At 39.8% G+C, this 19,994-nt stretch overlaps 1 protein-coding gene across 5 annotated transcripts in view; it reads right to left on the bottom strand.

The window, feature by feature from the left end:
* RANBP17 (RAN binding protein 17) overlaps window positions 1–19,994 on the bottom strand; it is a 270,483-nt gene that overhangs the window by 238,398 nt on the left and 12,091 nt on the right. For 4 of the 5 annotated variants that reach the window (XM_077824282.1, XM_077824285.1, XM_077824283.1 and 1 more), the window contains exons 3-8: window positions 13,507–13,597; window positions 11,648–11,814; window positions 6,866–6,931; window positions 5,696–5,800; window positions 2,732–2,897; window positions 1,416–1,489 (exon numbers count right to left, since the gene is read on the bottom strand). In XM_077824282.1, the coding sequence (XP_077680408.1) occupies window positions 1,416–1,489; window positions 2,732–2,897; window positions 5,696–5,800; window positions 6,866–6,931; window positions 11,648–11,814; window positions 13,507–13,597 (669 nt within the window). Of the gene's footprint in view, window positions 1–1,415; window positions 1,490–2,731; window positions 2,898–5,695; window positions 5,801–6,865; window positions 6,932–11,647; window positions 11,815–13,506; window positions 13,598–19,994 lie in introns of those variants that run through there. The other variant, XM_077824286.1, reaches the window with a different exon arrangement.

Here is a 19,994-nt window from a genome sequence, read left to right as displayed (position 1 = left end):
AGTTTCTTCCCATCTGAGCAGGAAAGAGAGGATTTCCTTTTGGATGGCCGTAACAAGCAGGGGTCAGCTGATGACCAAGTCGAGTGCGAGAGTCATGCCTGAGAAGTATCAGGGCTGGGGTCCAAAGCTGGCCATAGAGAACTCTCCATGAGGAGAGGTTTCAGTCTGAGTTCATGGTCCTTTCAGGTCCGGGTGGTTGAGCTGATGCAGTGGGTGCACTTCTTTGTGATGTGGCCCCCACCAAGGCAGCGGATGCACTGTGAGTGACTGTTGCTTATGGGTAAGGCCTACCAAGAAGAGAGACACCTCTTGAACCAGGGGGATCCCAGCATAGTCCCAAGGGGGAGAACTCCCAATCAGGGTGGGCGGGAAACAGGGAAGCGTAAGGTAACAGGGAGGGAAGAGTAGCAAAGTTTTGGTTTCTTTTTAAGGGGAGAAAATTAATGAAAATGGCTAATCACTACTAAAGTAAGGTAAGTTAATTAGAGTATCTCTAAAGGTAGAAGGGCTCTGCTCTGGATTCGGTTTCACACCAAAGGTGGTTGAGAAGAAACTGAGGGCAGCTGGACCGCACAACGCTATATATAGATGCCGACCCCGGCGCGAGATGGAGAGGAGTGAATGTGAGGCCCAACAGGCACTGCTACAGAAGATCTCCGATCCAAGATGCAAAGGGAGCTGCCAAACCTACAGTGGAGTACCTATAGGGGCACTACTTAAAGAACAACTGTTTGGCTAAAATTTTCCATGCTGGTTGTCTGCCTCAGGTGGAATTTTTTTTTTTTTTTTTGGGCAAGTGTCAGCAAAAAGAATTCAGCTGTGTTCAAGAAATAGGCTAGATAAAAGGAGATGGATGAGACTGGGACTGTAAGAGGGGATGGAGGAGGGACAGAAACTGTGACTGGTAGTTGGTGGTGGTGAGGCTCTGACTGGGTTGGGCAAGAAGACTGGGAGCTGATGGTAGTGAGCCTCCCCAAAGCACTGGTTGCCCTGAATGAGGCAGCAGTCCTGGAGATAAAATAGTGTATAATCATAATTAAAGACTGTATCATAAATGCACACACATTAAGGGTCAAATTAAGGGTGCACAGACAACCTTAATTCTGGCATGTCCTAACTTCTGAGTGCTTGACTTTGCAATCTTAATGATATTCTTTTAACATATTTGGTGTATTTATTGTATATTTCAAATGGCAAATCATGACCATGAGGTTACAGAAGTTATTAAACATGCAAAAAAAATTTACATCTCCATTTACAAGGGATGGCCCAAATTATATGCAGGTGGCACCAAAGATGTCACTGGGGATGGACAGGGAGTAAACATTTAGCCTGTATGTTTAATAAATTTACAAAGTGAAAAGAGAACTGGTTTTTAGTAATTATTATAATGTAAATCACTAAGCTTTACTTACCAACTGCGACAGCACTGGTGGAAGGGAATGATACAAATCAAAAAACAGGTCCAAGGTCTCTGGTTCTAAGAAGACTGAGGGGGGAAAAAAAGAGAGATGTTTTTATCACTGTTTATCAGTAATAATTAAATATCTATCACCAGATTTGTTTTTATTTTTCATAAAAGAGCTAAGAGTGAGGTACAATTTGATTAAAGAATATTAATATAAGTGTACTAAATAGCTCAGCTCAAACAATGTATAGTTTATAAGACCTTGTAATGCTCTTTTAGCACAATTAATCTATTCTATACATTAAAAGAAAAAAATTTATCTGTACAACAAGTCGTGTGACAAAGTGCTGGGAACAACAGCTGAGTAAGCTGTCTGATCACTTAAACACCAGTTAATTAACACACCCAGGCAGTGGACCTGACTGTGCCTAATCAGTGAATTAGAATGGGCTGGAGGTTGGACTAACCAGCTAATTGGCCCTTTAAGGCAGAGGGTAAATGAAGGCATAAGAAGGAAAAACAGGCTAGGAGAGGCAAAACCAAGAAGGATCTCTGGGTGGAGACACCTCTTCCCTCTCTCCTCCTTGGCAGAGGATTGAGCAGAACCTGCAGCTATATATGTATGGCCCACTAAGATCAAATGTAAATAAACTACATGGTGGTGTTTAACACCTGAACGTCTCCAAATAGTCTGTATAGACAGAGCAGAAGAAGGGGTGGGACCTTGCCCTGTCACACATGGATACCCAGGAACGTGATTCTATAAGCGACCTGTATTATACACACAGAGAGCTTACTGCAGCGCTTCAAGATACTCAAAAAGAAAAGGAGTACTTGTGGCACCTTAGAGACTAACCAGTTTATTTGAGCATGAGCTTTCGTGAGCTACAGCTCACTTCATCTGATGAAGTGAGCTGTAGCTCACGAAAGCTCATGCTCAAATAAACTGGTTAGTCTCTAAGGTGCCACAAGTACTCCTTTTCTTTTTGCGAATACAGACTAACACGGCTGTTACTCTGAAACCTGTCAAGATACTCAGATACTTTTGTGTGGGCACGGTATAAGAACCTGCAGAGAACAGTTTGAATTGCACACCGTGGTGTGGCATAGTACACTGTCTCTTTCCTTACTGTTTCTGTTATAGATAGAAATTATAGAATAGCCACATGAGGTTTCCTGTTTAATATATCAGCAAACAAGACTACCTTACAGGAAAAGATCTTAGATAACTTTATAATTACAAGTACTGTATCAAAACAAACATAACATATTCCCTTTCATGTAGAATGTACTTTAGTGTTAACAGTTATGATCTTTTCTTACTTGTTCTCCAGTTTGTTGGGATTTGTACAGTGCATAGATCATCTGCGGACTCATCTGCTGAATTGCCAATGAAGTCAAAGTTAAGACAGTTGAGGACAAGTTTCAAGAGATGCATTGCTAAACTTTGTTGTTGTTGATCCTGAAGGTTTAAAGGTTTTGCCAATACCTATAGTTAAAAAATTAAAACATTTCATTAAGGTGTTTGTATACAACAAATTGAATATAATTTTGAAACAGAAAATATTTGGTTCTAAATCTTTACAACAGATTGTCAGTACACAGTTAGAGAAATTTCAATTTTTTAAATATAAATTTTAAGTTTTAAGGATTTTTTGCCCATAAAGGATAGAGTAAATTCGATTTTATTCCACAAGAGACAGTTCTCTTCTCTCTCAAAAAGGCAAGTAAAGTGATACATTTTCCTATAGTATTGGTATATAAATTGTGAATCTCCAAGATACAGACCTAATCTTTAAAGTGTGGTTAAAAACTTAGAAGAATGTATCTAAATTTTACATTTGGGATTCCATACTCATTCTCCCTCATTTGCTCCAGAGCAAATATGTTTTCACTTTACAATTCAAAAGCTCCAGAAACTCCTCTGGGGTATGAGAACCAGAATGGGTTCTTCCTGTTTTACAACATCATCAGTAGTACAAAGCCTGTAATCTGAATTTAGCTAACAGTTTGGTGATATACAAGACCAGAATACAATACAACTCACTGTCCCTCAGCTAGCCCTACAGAGCCAAGGGTAAACACTTTTGTCAGTGAAGTTCACTGATGGGATTCGGAGGCTTACAAGGAGCATATATTCTGAGTAAGATGAGTTTTACACAGGTCCTTCTCTAACTACAGCAATTACCATAATATAGAATTACACAGAAAGCCATCACAACCACAAATTAAACAACTGACTACCACTATGAACATATAGTATAAAGGCAATGAGTTTTGAGCTTCAAACATATTAGTCACTAAAGTTGTTCTTGGGTTGGGAAATTTTCCCTTAAAGAGTTACTTTTCTGGCCAAAACAACAATCAAAATGCAGCCCCTTCTTACTCAGTGAATCTGCTCCCTGTTTATATTCAGGGTCATATCTGTTGATTTAGTGACCAAAAGTTTTGACTCAGAGAGGGAGCTGGAATCTATTTGAGCCATCAGCAGAATTGTTAACTGAGTTGTAATTGTTGAATCTTCATCACTGGTGACGATGCACGAGACATAAAGAACCCAGCTTGGAAACCAACAGCTTGCTCTATTTTATTTTTATTTTCCAATTACACTTGTTACTCTGCTAAGCTTTTATACAACTTTTATGTGAGTGCTTACATTTTATAGGTAGAAGTTACACCAGTGATTTGATAAATGTTAGTTTAGTGCACAATTAAATAAGTTAGTAAATGCTATACTTATTACTATAGTTTCCTGAAGAGAAGTTGGCATTATACAGATGTTTTAATTATTACATATTAACTACTACCTGGAAGGGTGGCTGGGCTGAACACGTGCAGACTTTTCAGTGTTTGGGAGTATCAATTTAACTTTAGTTCAGCTGAGCTTGAAGGCAACTAGGCTGGAGAATGTTTGGTGTGGCATGTGTGTGAGAAGGGGGTGAGAATGGAGTAGTGGGCACTGCGGGAGGGCAGTGTCCAGAAGAGGATACTGCAAGCTAGGGAGCAACGAGGATCCCAGACAACACTGCAGAGCAACAGGTGAGACACCACCTGCAGAGGGTGCTCCAAATCTGGACAGAGCGAATTCCCGGAGCAACCAGCAGGAGGCGCTGTGGTTTTGAGCCTACATGCGTTACCCACCTAAATAAATAATTTGATTTTCCTCAAGTGTTGAACAACTAGCAAAGAAAGCACTGAAGGAGTGGGAAGCAATTGTTGTTTTTCAAAATAGACTACTCTCAAATGCAAGCAGTTGCTTGGGCTTAAAAGAAGCAGAGCTCAGCAGCTTCCTAAGCACAACAACAGCCTTGATCAGCAGGGAAGACAAGACGCAAAGAGTAAGGCCCAGTTTTGGAGTCCTTTCAGCCTACATGGGCCTGAGACTCTTTGGCTTCTGAAGGCTGCTCCTCAGTACCTGCTGTCAAGCCTGTGGAGAGGCTGGGGTCTGAACTCAGCCACATAGCCAGATGGAGGGAACAGGGGAAGCAATCCAAAAAAAAGGCACCAACTGTTGCGGCGCTTTTACTCACCCAGCGGCACTCCAGCAGCAGGCCCTCACTCGCTCCAGGTGTCTTCGGCAGCACTGAAGGTCCTGCCGCCAAGGTGCCACCGAAGACCCAGAGCGAGTGAAGGTCCCACCGCCGTGATGCCGCCGAAGACCCGGAGCGCCACTGGGTGAGTAAAAGTGCCACGTTGGGTGGTGCCTTTTTTTTTGGATCGCTCCCCCTGTTCCCTCAACAGGGGAAAATTGAAAAGGCGCCAAGACATTGACTAGGCGCCACTTGTGCTCAGTGGGGGAGCGACTGCTGCCCCGCTCCTCCCCAGCTATGCTACTGTCTGAACTATCTCAGAGTGCCACACAGAGGCTCACAGGGCTAACAAAAGAGGCAGAAACCCCTGGTCAGACCAGGCTGCTCTGCCACATAAAGAGGATTTATCATCCTTTTTTAATAACACTAAAGTAGAAGGCCTAACTAAGCTAAAATAAAACTAAACTAGGGAAACAACATAGGAAACAAGAAGAAAAGCTCAGGATACGTGCTGCCTACTGTGGAAGGTAGAACGTAACTAAAGAAGCAAATAGACAAACTGGACAGGCACTCAAAAATTCAACCATTTTATCAGTTGCTCGTGTGTGTTCTAATTTGATTTAAGCGAACACCAGTCTAGGTCCAGACTGACCTTGTCCACTCAGAGTAATACCTAGCATAAATTTAAAGTAGTAAAAACATAAAAGCCTCATTTTAAAGCATTTTAATACTAGCTTCAGTTATAAAACAGTCTTACCTCCTTTAGAAGAGAGCATGCCAGCATCAAAATATCCTTTAAAGACGTATCACGGAATGAGGTAGCTATTTTACGATGTTTCGCTGAAGGTCTTGAATAATCAACCTAAAAAAAAATAAGGCCACAAAAATAAGGAGTCTCTTTTCGTCCTTAAGACTAGTGAAAGGGCATTTCTGGCACTTGAGGCATTAGTCACAACAGATGAAGACTATGGTCTGGTACCAAGTCCAGGCCTCCTGGTTTCTCTTACCAATACCAACACCCACTGACTCTGTGCTTTCCTATCCGTTGTTGTTGTTCTATTTTTTCCTATATTACCTATTATTTCTGTTTTATCCTAGTCCCTACTCATGATGCTGACCTACTAGGTCTACAGCAACACCAAGAACAAGCAGAAGCAAGCGATGAGATATTCAGCAGCTGTTCTGCAAAACATCACCTATGGATTTCATGTGAAATTGCTCCGACACTGTGGAGTTCTGTAAGAGAGGGAGAGCTGGTCTGCACTTTGACTGTTCCTGTTTTAGTGTTGTACCAAGTCAGGTCACCAAATCATTTTTCCTTTGCTTTAATTTTGGTGTTTTTCCTTCTCTCTGATCAATACACTCCATTTCTAGCTTGATCCCTACCCTCCATCCCAAACCATGAACACCAGAATCAAAATTCACTCTCCAGGATAATTCTTCTTTGAACTTTATGTACAAAACCACAAAGAGCCAGCTGCTGAGATTGTATGTCTACACCACATTTGGAGGCGTGACTGCAGCTCAGGTAGGCATACCTATGCTAATTTTAATCTAGTTTGCACAGCTAAAAAACAGTCAAGACATAGTCGTGTGTATGATATGGGCCAGCAACATATGTACCCAGTGTTCTGAGTGGGCTTGTACAGCTGAAGCCTATTTCACCGTGCCTTCGCTGCTATATATTTTTTGGCAATGTTTTCCCCCTTCCCACTCCGCAGCTGATGGGCAACCTACTTTTAGGTCACACCCACCCATTGAGAAGTCTTGGTCCTCTAAACACCTGGGGTTTTAAAACAAAAGAATCCTCCAAGTCTAAGTCCTGTTTTTTAATACCACTTCTATAGTGTGCAGGGAGACTCTGACACACTGCTTTAGCAGAGTTACATTCATCTCGTACAAATGGAAAAAAACTATACATACTTACTAGGTTCATTTCCTGAGTCAGTTCTGAAAGAATCATCACTCCTATGATATAATGGTCCACAGTTGCCTACAGAACAAAACAGATAAATTCCTTAATCTATACATCTAAAATGTAACACTAGACATTTCTAATATTAGCAGAAACAGGTTGGGTGAACCTAAATTTTTAGGCTGAGATTTTTAAAGTTGTCTACAAGATTTAGATGTCCAATTCTCATTAAACTAGTATGAATTGCAAGTCCAAATCCCCAAAGCGGCTTTCAAAATCTCACCATAAAACATTAAAACTTAAGGATGATATTATATATCTTCCGTTTAGAAATATATATTCTGAATATCTACATTAGAGGAACTCAACTATTAAACACTTCTCTAGAGTTAATTCAATCCTTTATCCTTCCAAGGTAGCTGTAATGAGTCCCACATAGTTTAGATGAGAGTTTAAAAAAAAAGCATCCTGGGTGGATTAAAGATCAGATGGTACTTTTCAGAAGAGTACAGACTTGCACTGAGGTCTGGTCAAACATTCCCCGTTATGCTGGCAAGCAGAATGCTGGTTTTGGCCTGACTGACATACTCCATCCTGCAAGTGTCTGCATCTTACCGGTGAAGTAATTCCTCTATATATTTAGTGTTGTTCAATGGGAGCCATACAGGATCATATCAGAGGGTATGACCCAAAACTGAACAATTCTTTAGAATACTTTGAGATGAAAGGCATTCTATAGAAGTGTAAGTGTGAAATTACTACTAATAAACAACTCTTTACATATTATTCATAGAAATGATTTAATATTACTTTGAACTTCAATAAGAACACAATAGAGTTCCCCTCATTGGGGCATTACAGAGCACTGAATATTAAAACATGATTAAGATAATCACTTTTTAAAAAATATTTAAAATCAATGGTAAACTAATTAGTGCTACAGACTACTGCCTTTGCTTACAGAAGGTGGACATAATCCTCTGAATCAAAGTCTGCAATCAACAGTTGCTCAGCTATTTCGGGACATCCAGATAGCAGTGTAGACCTTTTCTCTCAAATGTGGAACTTGCCTCAGTTTTCCTTGCCTTTGTCACCTCCAGACTGGATTAATCTAGTAACCTTGAAGAGCACTCAAACTTCAGCTAATGCAGACTTTCACTGCTTACACATGGGGTCTGATTCTCCACTGTCCTTCACCTTGTATAGTCATTTATACCTGTGCACAGTAGGTGTACAAGGCTACCAAATCAGCATGATGGGGTAAGAGGTTTTTTTTAAACACCTGCTTTGCACTGGTGTGAATGACTATACAAGGTGCAGAGCAGTGGACAATCAGGACCATGGAATATACATTACAGCTGTGCTCCATAGAATGCCCTGGCTTCCAGTTTGCTCCTAGGTAAAAGATAAAGCGCTGGTTTTGATTTGAAAGCTCTTTATGGTTTATGTCCTCCCTCCTCTGACACCGGTGTTCTAACCTGGCACTTGTGATCAACTTGATTACCCAAGCTGATAGTCCCAAGATTTATACATCTAGGGTATGGTGACAGTGTTTTCTCAGAAGAGGGTCTTTGACTCTGGAATTAATTTCCTTCCCTTTTGCCTGACAGATGCCAGTTTTGTCAATCTTTTCAGCACACTTCAAGGCCCACATATATGTTCAGGCTTTTCCTGATGGGACCAGAGTAGGAAGGGCCTCTTTTGGAAAGTGGGTACGGGAAGTGCACAGAAACAAGGTTTTTTTTCAGGGTCACTGTTATTTTGTCTGTTTAAATGTGCATTGCTCATGTGGCACTCTTGATATTGGTCAAGTAGCACTCTACAGGTTTGGTTTTACTTTTTGTTCAAACTAAGAAAATGGGTACTACAAACAGAAAAAGTAAAAGTGTTCCACAATCATGGAGCAGATAACTATGGGAACTTATTTAAATAGATCTTGAATAGTAACTTAAACACCTTAATGTCTTTCATATCAGAACCTCAAAGCAGGTTGCATATATTCATTACATCACACAAGCGCCCTGGGTAATAAGAAAATACTAAACATATTTTACAAATGGGGGGAGGGGAGGGGGGGAACTAAAGTATACTTGCCCAAGTTGGTAGAGAGAGTTAGTGGAAGGCCTGAGAATAGAACACAGGAGTCCTGACTCCTAAACACCTTCTCTACACAGTAAATTACATTCTAATTCAAACTGGATCAAATTCACATATGATTACTAAGATGGACATAGCTAAGGCTGCTATTCACTAATTATCAACATATACTATTATGGCTTGATTTTTTTTTTCAATTTCAATAGTAAATTCAGTTCACTAGTAAATTTATAGCTTCATTTTCTCCTCTAGAGGAATTTTTAATTTAATGAAAAATCTCTTAAGTAGCAAAGTTTTTTTTTGTATTTAAGCCTCCATTATTAGTAAACTACCCAATGCAGATTCACACTGCAATCATTAATATTAAATGTAAAATCCAATTACACTTAAAAAAATAACTGCAAAGAAGATACAATATACTACTCAAGAGTTTGTTTTTAATAAATATTACAGCCCATCTTTTATTGTCATTCCCAATTTAGCTCAAAAAATTCCATTTACATATTATAATCAAATTATTTTGAAAAAGAGAAATAAATGAAGCATAAATCTGACATTCAATGGCAGAGAACACGACTGAAACTGTTGCACCCATTATATTCCTTGTGGAGTAGCCAGAAACACCACCACAGACAGCGTCCTGGACCAACAATACATAATACCATCCCTTAAGGAAATAAATGCAGAAATATCTAGACAAATCCACTACAGATATTTCACTGAAATAAGTTCTGGAAAGAAAATAACCCCTCCGCCCCATTCCATGTATGCATTTTGATACTAATTTCCTTACACTCTTGAGTTTTAATGTTGTTCCTAATCTAGGGATTATGGATGTGTTTAGAGACTAGTAGAAAAAAAACACAAGAATGTATCTGTGCCACTCACCAAGCAGCACCAATAAAACTCTCCACACCACCTTTCGTTTAAAGATCACTGGTCATAACCTTATTGAACTGTTTTACTCCAAACCTTAAAAGGAATTAACCAAAACAGTTGGGTCCTTACTCAGCTATGTGTGCATTGCAATCCCTTGCAGCTAAAGTCCCCGCCTAGCCTTCCTTCCATGTACAAAGTCAAGCTCATCCCTGAGGGTGCAATGCTCCAATATGCCACCCGACCAATACAAAGTATTACCTGTCTTTAGTCTCCTTATTTTCAAAGCTCCACCTATGTCTCTGAGATAAGAGGCAATGACATTTGTAATCTTCCTGCACGTTCCTCTGGACTGCTCATAAGGACTCCCATTGAGGGCATCACAACAACTCACACACACCCTGAATCGTTTGCTACTGCTTCTGGCAATGTCTGCCAGGGGATCATTGCAGATCGTTGTTTTTCAGAGTCAGGAAAGAATTTGATCATGTAGCAGAGAGGGAGGTTTCACCTTTCCCTGACCACCATGCTAGTTTCACCCGGCAGATTTTCATGCTGGTCCCTGCCACCTGGCCCTGTCTAACCTAACTGCTCTAGGGCATACTGGGTCCAATCAGATTCCTTGTGCCAGGATCGATGAAGCCAAGGTTGGGTGGGAAGCAAGATGGCCCCAAATGCTGGAGGGGAAGGTGAGTAACCCTCCCTTATTCGCTCATATCCCTTTAACTAAAAGCTCAATTATTGTGACTAGTGTTTAAACACACTAGGTCATAAGACAAGGAAAGCCCACAACGCCAACCCCACACTGGGAACCACCTACCCACTTCCATTGCCTAAGTGGCAGACTCCTTACAAATTGTGACTCCACCCCCACTGAGACAGAATACACATTCTAACTCTCTCTTTTCTTTTCTTTCTTTCTTTCTTTCTTTCTTTCTTTCTTTTTTTTAAAGCAATCAGCTCTGCTTTTTTGGGTCACGCAGGAAAAGATTTTTAATGTGACCATGAGAGAGGAGGAATGCTGACCATGTCATTATCAAAACCACTTTATAGATCATCTCTGCAGTACAGTAAAAATCTTTACACATACCTTTGCAAGTAGTTACAGTTAGGGCAGTATCTCTCCATATTCCTGTTAATAAGCTACATGAGTATGGCAGACATGTTATCACAAAGGCAACACTGTAAAGATTTTAATGGCAACCACTGTATCAAATATAGAAACTTTTTTCTTTTTGATCCATTATCAAGGACCAGCGTTTAGAAAAGTGTACTGGTCCTGCAAAATTTTTGTACTGGTCCTACAACTGACTACTGTTTGCACAATTGTAGCAGCCATTATTGCAATAATCACCACAGTCAGAGTTAATGCTTTATTCCATTTGAAGGATGAGATTCCCATCTTTCAGATGGTATAGTACTCATTTCTTCATGTTTTTGAGATAATAGCCGCTAAAACTCTATTAGAATTCAAATGGGGAAAAATAAAGATGGTAACCAGAATGGCATGATTTTAAAGTCTGCTAACTCAAACTGCCAAGGTGAAAAACAAGTGTTTTATACCTTTGAAAAAAATGGGGAATGGAATAAAGCATTCCATGCCCTGGCAGTTTGCTAAAAACTAAACCTTAAACCTGGCAGGTCTGCTCTTGTCCTTTGACCTAAGCAATTTTTTTTGGCATTGGTCCCTGCCTTTCTAATCTATGTGTATAAATACCCTTTGGGTTACTCAGCAAGCTATTCATTAAGTGAGAAGAGAGATAAATTTAATGCAAGACTATGTAATTTTAAGTAGCAGCATGATTGGATAATTTTTCTTACCTGTAAAAATTTTTTTACATCAGCAATAATGTCTCTGAAGATGAGCTGATCTTTTTGAACTTCAAACCATCCTAATTTTGTAATCTTAGCGATGACCTGAACAAGAGCCTGGATGACAAAAGGAGCCAGTTTGGGTTGAGAGGCTATGTAGTTCAGAATGTAATTCCCTGTAAAGACACATGCTTAGTCAACCTCACTATTCTTTTAAAAAACACACACTTGAGCCATTATAACAAATGTGGGAATCTAGGTCATGTGATGTAATTTTTTTTATGCTTAGTATAAAAGACACTAATTTCAAAAAATTAAGTCATGGAAACTATTAACTACATTGGAGCTATTTGCACCAAAGTATGTATGTAATTATTATTCTAACATACATTTGACAATAGTTTGTGAATACCAAGGATGCTGACCAGTTAACCAATTTAATCATTCATTTTGTCCCACGTACTGGGCATCAATTACTCTGCCTTAAATGCAACAGCAGCCTTCATACCTCATTTATGAAATACAAGAAACTAACAACAGTGTTCTCAGGCATGCGCATGTACAGGCTGCTTTCAGTTCTGTCGAGGCATATTTCCTAGGGCAGAAAACTTTTCACCTAACTTTTCACCTTCCTCAAATAAGAAAACAGTTTCCTGGGGAGTGGAAGGGAAGGTCATTTCTGTTTTATACACTTGCAGGATGATTTATCATATACCTGTACAAAAGTTCATTTTCAAAAGAAAAACAACATGTAGACTGAAATTAGTCATCAAGAAAGGTGGATTCATAACCCTGTAGATTCAATCCTTTCTCCACAGAACAGGTACAACACTAGCCAAAGTAGCGCACACTTCTATATATTTCCTCAGTAGGGAGCCTCAATACTAATCTGAAAGGCTTTCCTCTATGTACATTCAATCCTAGGCCTCTCAGACATTTTTCTACAAGATTAACACCTCTTGCAAAATACCTAAAACTTGTTTGAAACATTCTAGAATGTTTGTGTTCTCCTCATCCCTGGTCTAAATAACATTTGACAGTACTGATAATTCTAATCTATTTCAGATGTTTCTCATGCAAAATGATTAATTATTCAAAGATCAGTCCTACTAAGATTTACACACTTGCTTAATTTTAAGAACGAGTAGCCACAATGAAGTTAATATCACACCCTTAAAATCAAACACATGTGTAAGTTTGTGCAGGGTCCTAAGTCTGGAAGTGAACTCTGCCCTGACTTGCTTATCACAACTTCCAAGAGCTAATCGGAAGGGGAAAAAATGGAGTAACATGTAAATATAAGAGATTAGTAGTCGTACTAATATCTAGGAATTTCATGTTTCTAAACATTCACTAACCTTCACTACACTTTGTGAGGTAGGTAAGGATGACAACTATTATATTCATTTTACAGATGGGAAACTGGGTTCCTCCTAAAATTCTCCTATATGCAGGGGAACACAGCCACCGCTACACCCCTGATGGATGCAATGTATATTTGCATCCACAATCAGTGAGTTCGTCAAATAAGGAGCTGGCAAGAGCAGGAAATGAGTTCCATCATGTCAGGCCCCTCTACAAGAGTAAGTGACAGCAGGAAAGGGCACTGTGCTCTCTTTTACACCCATGTGGTCAGGTTCTCTCCCTTTTGTCCAATAAAGCACAGAAAGGACTAATGTAGTTTCTAGGTCCCAGCAGGTGTTTACTGCTCTGGCAACTGGAAAATCCAGCTATTTTTGGCTTTGAAAGTGAAAAAAATTTATTTGGAAGTTAACAGAAGAGAATAAAAGCAGAACCTGACAGTGTCAGGTTAGAGTCATTCTCTGACTACAACTACAATTTTAATAGAAATAATACAAGTTACTTACTGATGTCAATCCTTTGTTCGATGGGTAAAGGAGTTGTTCTGCTTACAAGTTTGGAAAGACATGTTGCTGCTAGAAGCTGAGCATAGGATGTCTATAGAAACAAACACCATACCATTTTATTAAAAAAAAAAAAAAAGATTATGCGAAAAGAAAGCAGAACGAACAGGTAGGAATACAGTTGGTCAGACAATGATTTGGCTATATACTCGATACACAAAAAATTAAATATAAATACAACATAATTGCTTTTAAAATCACTAAAATTTCCAAGATATAGGAAATAAGAAGACCTTTCCGTTCCCCTTGTCCAGCACCCTCAAAAAATGTAGACTTGTGATTGGAACTACTTTTCTAACAACACTTTCCCATTCTTATCACTGGCTGAGTTTTCAAATATTTGGTTTTAAATCATTTGATGTTTTATAACTAAGGGATGAATTTATCACACCCTAGATTTAGTCACAAGAATCCTGGATTCGAACATCTGAAGTCTTTGTTTGTTTAATACTCATGACTTTAGCATTTGAGTTTTTTGTGCATGATGGTAAAAATAAGCTTCATTACAGCCCTGAAGACTGAAAAGTAAACAAGTTCTTCATCTGAGACCACAAGAGATGTGATCCGCAACACCTCTGGCAATGCCATGGATCAGACCAGACATCTCTCTATGAAAACTGTAATTGCACTTGGAATGAAACTCCTTAAAGATATTCTTTAATTCAGCAAATTGAGTTGGGGATTTCAAAGATGACTCTGGCAAAAATCAACATTCAAAACTGTTATTACAACTCACACTCTGTCATTTTCTCAAGGGTATTGCTTCACAACTGCATAAAACACAAAAAGGCAACATTCACACCTAATAAAATGCTAGTTCTTCAAGTATTAGCTCACTTCCATTATGTCACTCAATTATACCAATTCCCCTCTAGCAGACTCACTTTCAGTTCAACAATACTATCTCCCTAAATGCACACATGAAAGACCTGAAGATCACACTACAATGCACAATTTTAACATCAACCTTCTAACGCTATATTACTTAATAGTTTAATCACAAACATCTTAAAACTGCATTCTTAGAACTTCTATACCATACAGTAGTCAAAAAACACTGGGCCAGATTATCAGCTGTTTACACAAAAGTGTTGGGGGAAAAGCATAGCTCTAATCCACCTTTTTACTCCCTTGATCTTGGGCCTGTTGGAAGCCAAAACAGCCATAGGACCACTTTAAGGTTTCAGTGGCCTCACAGGAAGCACTGCACCAACCCCGGATCAGATAGAGCAATCTGCACCTGCCTACCTCCACCTCTGGCATGCTTCCTTCCTAGCCCTCCCACCCCTGTGCACTACCTCTGTTGGAAAAGTCCCCAGCTGTCCCTCCACTGTAGCTTTACACTTGCTTTGTGCTGCTGAGTTGGGGTTCAGCATCTGGCCAACAAAATTAATTACGTACTTGAATTTCTTACCCTTTCAAACCACTGTTCCCTGATCTGTGGATTGTGTATTAATTATATTGATTACTTAGGATTTTCCAGTTAACACTCTGAGGGTTTGATGGATTCTTGTCTCAAGATCAACCCCAGTTTTATCAAAATTACTGGTCAGTTGGGAACCCCGATATGCATGGTTACAACACTCACACTCCTGTATTTGTAATAGTTTAATAATACAGTTAGCAAAGTCACCAACACTCTAAGCCAGCAAGGTAGACAGAAATAATAAAGAATGTACATTTGAACACCCATATACTCACACCATCCCTTGCAGAACAACCTGAAATATTATCCATTATCTTCCTCATCACTATCACCAGTGGCCATCATCCTGGCACCTCTCAAGGGCAACATACATCTCTCTCTTCCCAAGCATACAGGTGTTTATAATATGTTACACTGATGCCGCTGTGCCTAACGCATATTCAGTAGGGGTTTCTCCCCTTTTTCTTATTTGTGTTTCCTTACCCCACTGTCATAGATATAAAGGGAAGGGTAACAACCTTCCTGTATACAGTACCATAAAAATCCCTCCTGGCCAGAGGCACGAAATCCTTTTACCTGTAAAGGGTTAAGAAGCTCAGGTAACCTGGCTGGCACCTGACCAAAAGAACCAATAAGGGACAAGATACTTCAAAAGTGCGGGGGGAGGTTTTGGTCTGTCTGTTCTGTGTGCTTGCTGAACACAAATCAAGGAAGCAAGCAATCCAACTCCATTAGAATTAGTAAGTACTAGCAAGGGAATGCATAAGCTTATTTTTGTTCTGGCTTGTGATTTTCTCTGTGCTGAGAGGAAGGTGTATTCCTGGTTTTCTTTTTGTAACTTTAAAGTTTGGCCCAGAGGGAAATCCTCCGTATTTTTGAATCTGATTGCCCTGTAAGATTATCTTCAATTCTGATTTTACAGAGGTACTTCTTTTACCTTTTTTCTCTCTAATAAAGTTCTGTTTCTTTTTGAATCTGACTGGGGTTTTTCTTTAGTCTCCTAAAAAAACCCAAGGTTGGTCTGTGCTCATCTTGTTTTTTCTCAGGCCTCCCCAGGAAAGGGGGTGTGGTGGCTTGTGAGGATATTAGGGGGGAGTAGGAACTCCCAGTGGTCCTTTCCCTGAGTTTGTCTAAATCACTAGGTGGTAGCAGCGTTACCTAATCCAAGGTTGTCAAGGTTCCTCCCCCACTCTGAACTCTAGGGTACAGATGTGGGGACCTGCATGAAAAACCTCCTAAGCTTATCTTTACCAACTTAGGTCAAAACTTCCCCAAGGTACAAAATATTCCACCCGTTGTCCTTGGACTGGCCGCTACCACCACCAAACTAATACTGGTTACTGGGGAAGAGCTGTTTGGACGCGTCCTTCCCCCCAAAATACTTCCCAAAACTTTGCACCCCACTTCCTGGACAAGGTTTGGTAAAAAGCCTCACCAATTTGCCTAGGTGACTACAGACCCAGACCCTTGGATCTTAAGAACAATGAACAATCCTCCCAACACTTGCACCCCCCCTTTCCTGGGAAATGTTGGATAAAAAGCCTCACCAATTTGCATAGGTGACCACAGACCCAAACCCTTGGATCTGAGAACAATGAAAAAGCATTCAGTTTCTTACAAGAAGACTTTTAATAAAAATAGAAGTAAACAGAAATGAAGAAATCCCCCCTGTAAAATCAGGATGGTAGATATCTTACAGGGTAATTAGATTCAAAAACATAGAGAACCCCTCTAGGCAAAACCTTAAGTTACAAAAAAGATACACAGACAGAAATAGTTATTCTATTCAGCACAATTCTTTTCTCAGCCATTTAAAGAAATCATAATCTAACACATACCTAGCTAGATTACTTACTAAAAGTTCTAAGACTCCATTCCTGGTCTATCCCCGACAAAGACCAGCATATAGACAGACACACAGACCCCTTTTTTTCTCTCCCTCCTCCCAGCTTTTGAAATTATCTTGTCTCCTCATTGGTCATTTTGGTCAGGTGCCAGCGAGGTTACCTTTTGCTTCTTAACCCTTTACAGGTGAGAGGAGCTTTCCCCTGGCCAGGAGGGATTTCAAAGGGGTTTACCCTTCCCTTTATATTTATGACAAAGGTACAAGGGAGAATTTGTGCCTTGGGGAGTTTTTAACCTAAACTGGTAAAAATAAGCTTAGGGGGTCTTTCATGCGGGTCCCCACGTCTTACCCTAGAATACAGAGTGGGAAGGGAACCCTGACACCTACTAATGTTGGGGTGCCCTTATCCTAGAGTTTAGTATATTAATGATTTCAACTTATTACCATATACACCAATTTGTTGTCAAGGCAAATTCATAGTTAAGTATTTGCCAATCTTTCTATACTAAAATATCCAAGCCTAGTTTCAGTTTAATATTCCTGCAGTTGCCAAATGTTATGGACAAACTTCCCTTTTAAACACTCTATTCCCATTTCCCCAAAACGTAGGTGTTACCATTGGGCCACTTATTTGTGCCAGAGTTCATAGGCCTCAAACCTTATGCTAACTGCTTAAGCCAATGAAGTGAGCTGTAGCTCACGAAAGCTTATGCTCAAATAAATTGGTTAGTCTCTAAGGTGCCACAAGTACTCCTTTTCTTTTTGTCTTACAGCAGTAGTTCTCAACCAGGGGTACGTGTATGCTGAGGTCTTCCAAGTGGTACATCAACTCATCAAGATACTTGCCTAGTTTTACAAGAGGCTATATGAAAAGCACTAGCAAAGTACGTACAAACTATAATTTCAGACAGACAATGACTTGTTTTTGCTGCCCTATATACTATACACTGTACAATGTAAGTGCAATTGATTCATTCTATAATTATATGGTAAAAATGAGAAAGTAAGCATTTTTTCAGTAATCGTGTGCTGTGACAAGTTTGTATTTTTATGTCTGATTTTGTAAGCAAGTAGTTTTTAAGTGAGATGAAACTTGGTCATGAGCAGCACGCAAACTGCCCCAAGCCCTGCCCTTCTGCTCAAGAACCCACCCCTTCTGTGCCCCCCATTCCATCCCAGAGCCCCCCCACCCCAGGCTGGTGCCCCAGCCTCACCCCCCTAGCCCTGGAGCGAGCAGCGCAGCAGCGGGAGGGCGGTCAACGTGGCTGCAGCACCCCCACCCCACAGCAGGAGGACAGACAATGCGGCCTCAGCCTCCCCAGGCCCAGAGCACGGGGAGGGCCGGAGCTGGGGCCATCCCACAGGGAGATTGGAGCAGCCGTGCCAAGCGAAAGCTGGAGGGGAAAGGGGCCTGGGGACAGAGCATGGGTGGGGCCATGCCTGGCTGTTTGCGGAGGAACATCCTCCCCCAGCCTATGGCACCCACTGTCCATGCTTGGGGTATGTCAGACAAATGAGACTCTTGAAAGGGGTACAGTAGTCTGGAAAGGTTGACAGCCACTGTCTTACAGGATACAGGCCTGGAGGCTTCCTTGCCTTACTGCTAAGTAAAATTAATGCTAAAGCTAGCTCTATGGGCTGGGCTACACCACACACATAGATATACACTATGATTTTTAATAATCTCAGATCAATTAAACAATACACATTACATCTGAAAAATATGTATGGTTTAGTAAAGACAGACCTTGTTTTATATGTATTTGTACATAATGTAAATAAAACAGATTAGAGTTAAGGAATTTACTTGCTATAAATTTTCAAAAGCAAGTTAGATGTGCCATTTTAAAATGATTGTAACAAACTAACAGATTTACTTGAAAATTCATTACTGAGGAAAAAGTGCTATAGTTGGATACATTATATTCTTCATAAATGCAAGAGGTTTGATTCCTGCTTCAAGTGTAAGCTTCAGCACAACTATAATCTTAGCAATGGAGCCACTACCATGCCTCCACAACAACAGAAATGGAAACGACACCTTAACAACAAAGCTGTTGAGCACCATTTTGATGTCAGTTGATAGTTATTATACATGGAAAAGACTTATTAGATCATAGAAGCCATTCACCCACCCTATGAGAAAATGTACCACATATTAAATCAGTCTTACACATGATCTCAGACAATCATACACACACAGAAAAAGGAAATTTACTAGAATTCTGAATTTTCTGTATCTTAATTACAACAATTCTGTAGCTCAACTGTATTGTTACATTTGTTCACATTATGGCCCCACTCCTGTAAAGACTTATGCACACACTTACAATTAAGTATGTGTGTAAATCTTTGCATGACCAGGACCTATATTTGTTTTACTTGATACTATTATGGAATTTGAATGATTGTAATGCAATTACTATGCACCGAAAATTGAAGAGAACAATATTTATGCTTGCATTTCTCACATCCTGAACAAAAGTCTTACTGAAGACACAGAATAATTGAGTCTTTTCTACAAATAAGATTTTGCACCTTTTATCCAAGGATCTCAAAGCACTTTACAAAGCTGAGTCAACATTTATATAACAATTTATAGAGAGGACAATTAAAGCAGAAAGAAGTTAACTGACTTGCTAAAGGTCACAGAAAGTCAGTAGCAGACCTGGAAATAGAAAGTAGTAGGTGTCCTGGCTCCAAAACACTAGATTCACCAGACCATTGTTCAATGAAGAGACCACAGCTACAACCACATATGAATGGGACTCCTCACATAAGTAATCCTTACTCAAGAGTATGGATTACAGGATCAGGCCAATGTGCTATACTAACTTTGAATATTTTCATTTTCCCCCCACTGAGAATGCATTTTGCAACATCTATTGCAATAACCTAACTGTATCATAATGATAAACAGAATTAAGAACTCCTTAAGCATCCATTAACATGATAGATGAGTCAAGTTCTTCCAAGGCATTACCAACTATGTCAATGATTTCCAGATAACGGGCATGTCATCTGAAATCATAACGTTCCAAAACACAGTAATGATTATGAAGGACTGAAGGTTTAACTCAGGGTTGGTTCCCCCACCACCTTTTAAATCTGACAAAATATCTGCAAGTAAAATATCAGTACAAAAAAAAGACATAATAC

This window comes from Eretmochelys imbricata, chromosome 8 (assembly GCF_965152235.1).
Source record: "Eretmochelys imbricata isolate rEreImb1 chromosome 8, rEreImb1.hap1, whole genome shotgun sequence".
Taxonomy (NCBI): domain Eukaryota; kingdom Metazoa; phylum Chordata; order Testudines; family Cheloniidae; genus Eretmochelys; species Eretmochelys imbricata.
Note: the sequence above shows the minus strand (reverse complement) of the source record. Positions and strands in the feature narration are given on the sequence as shown.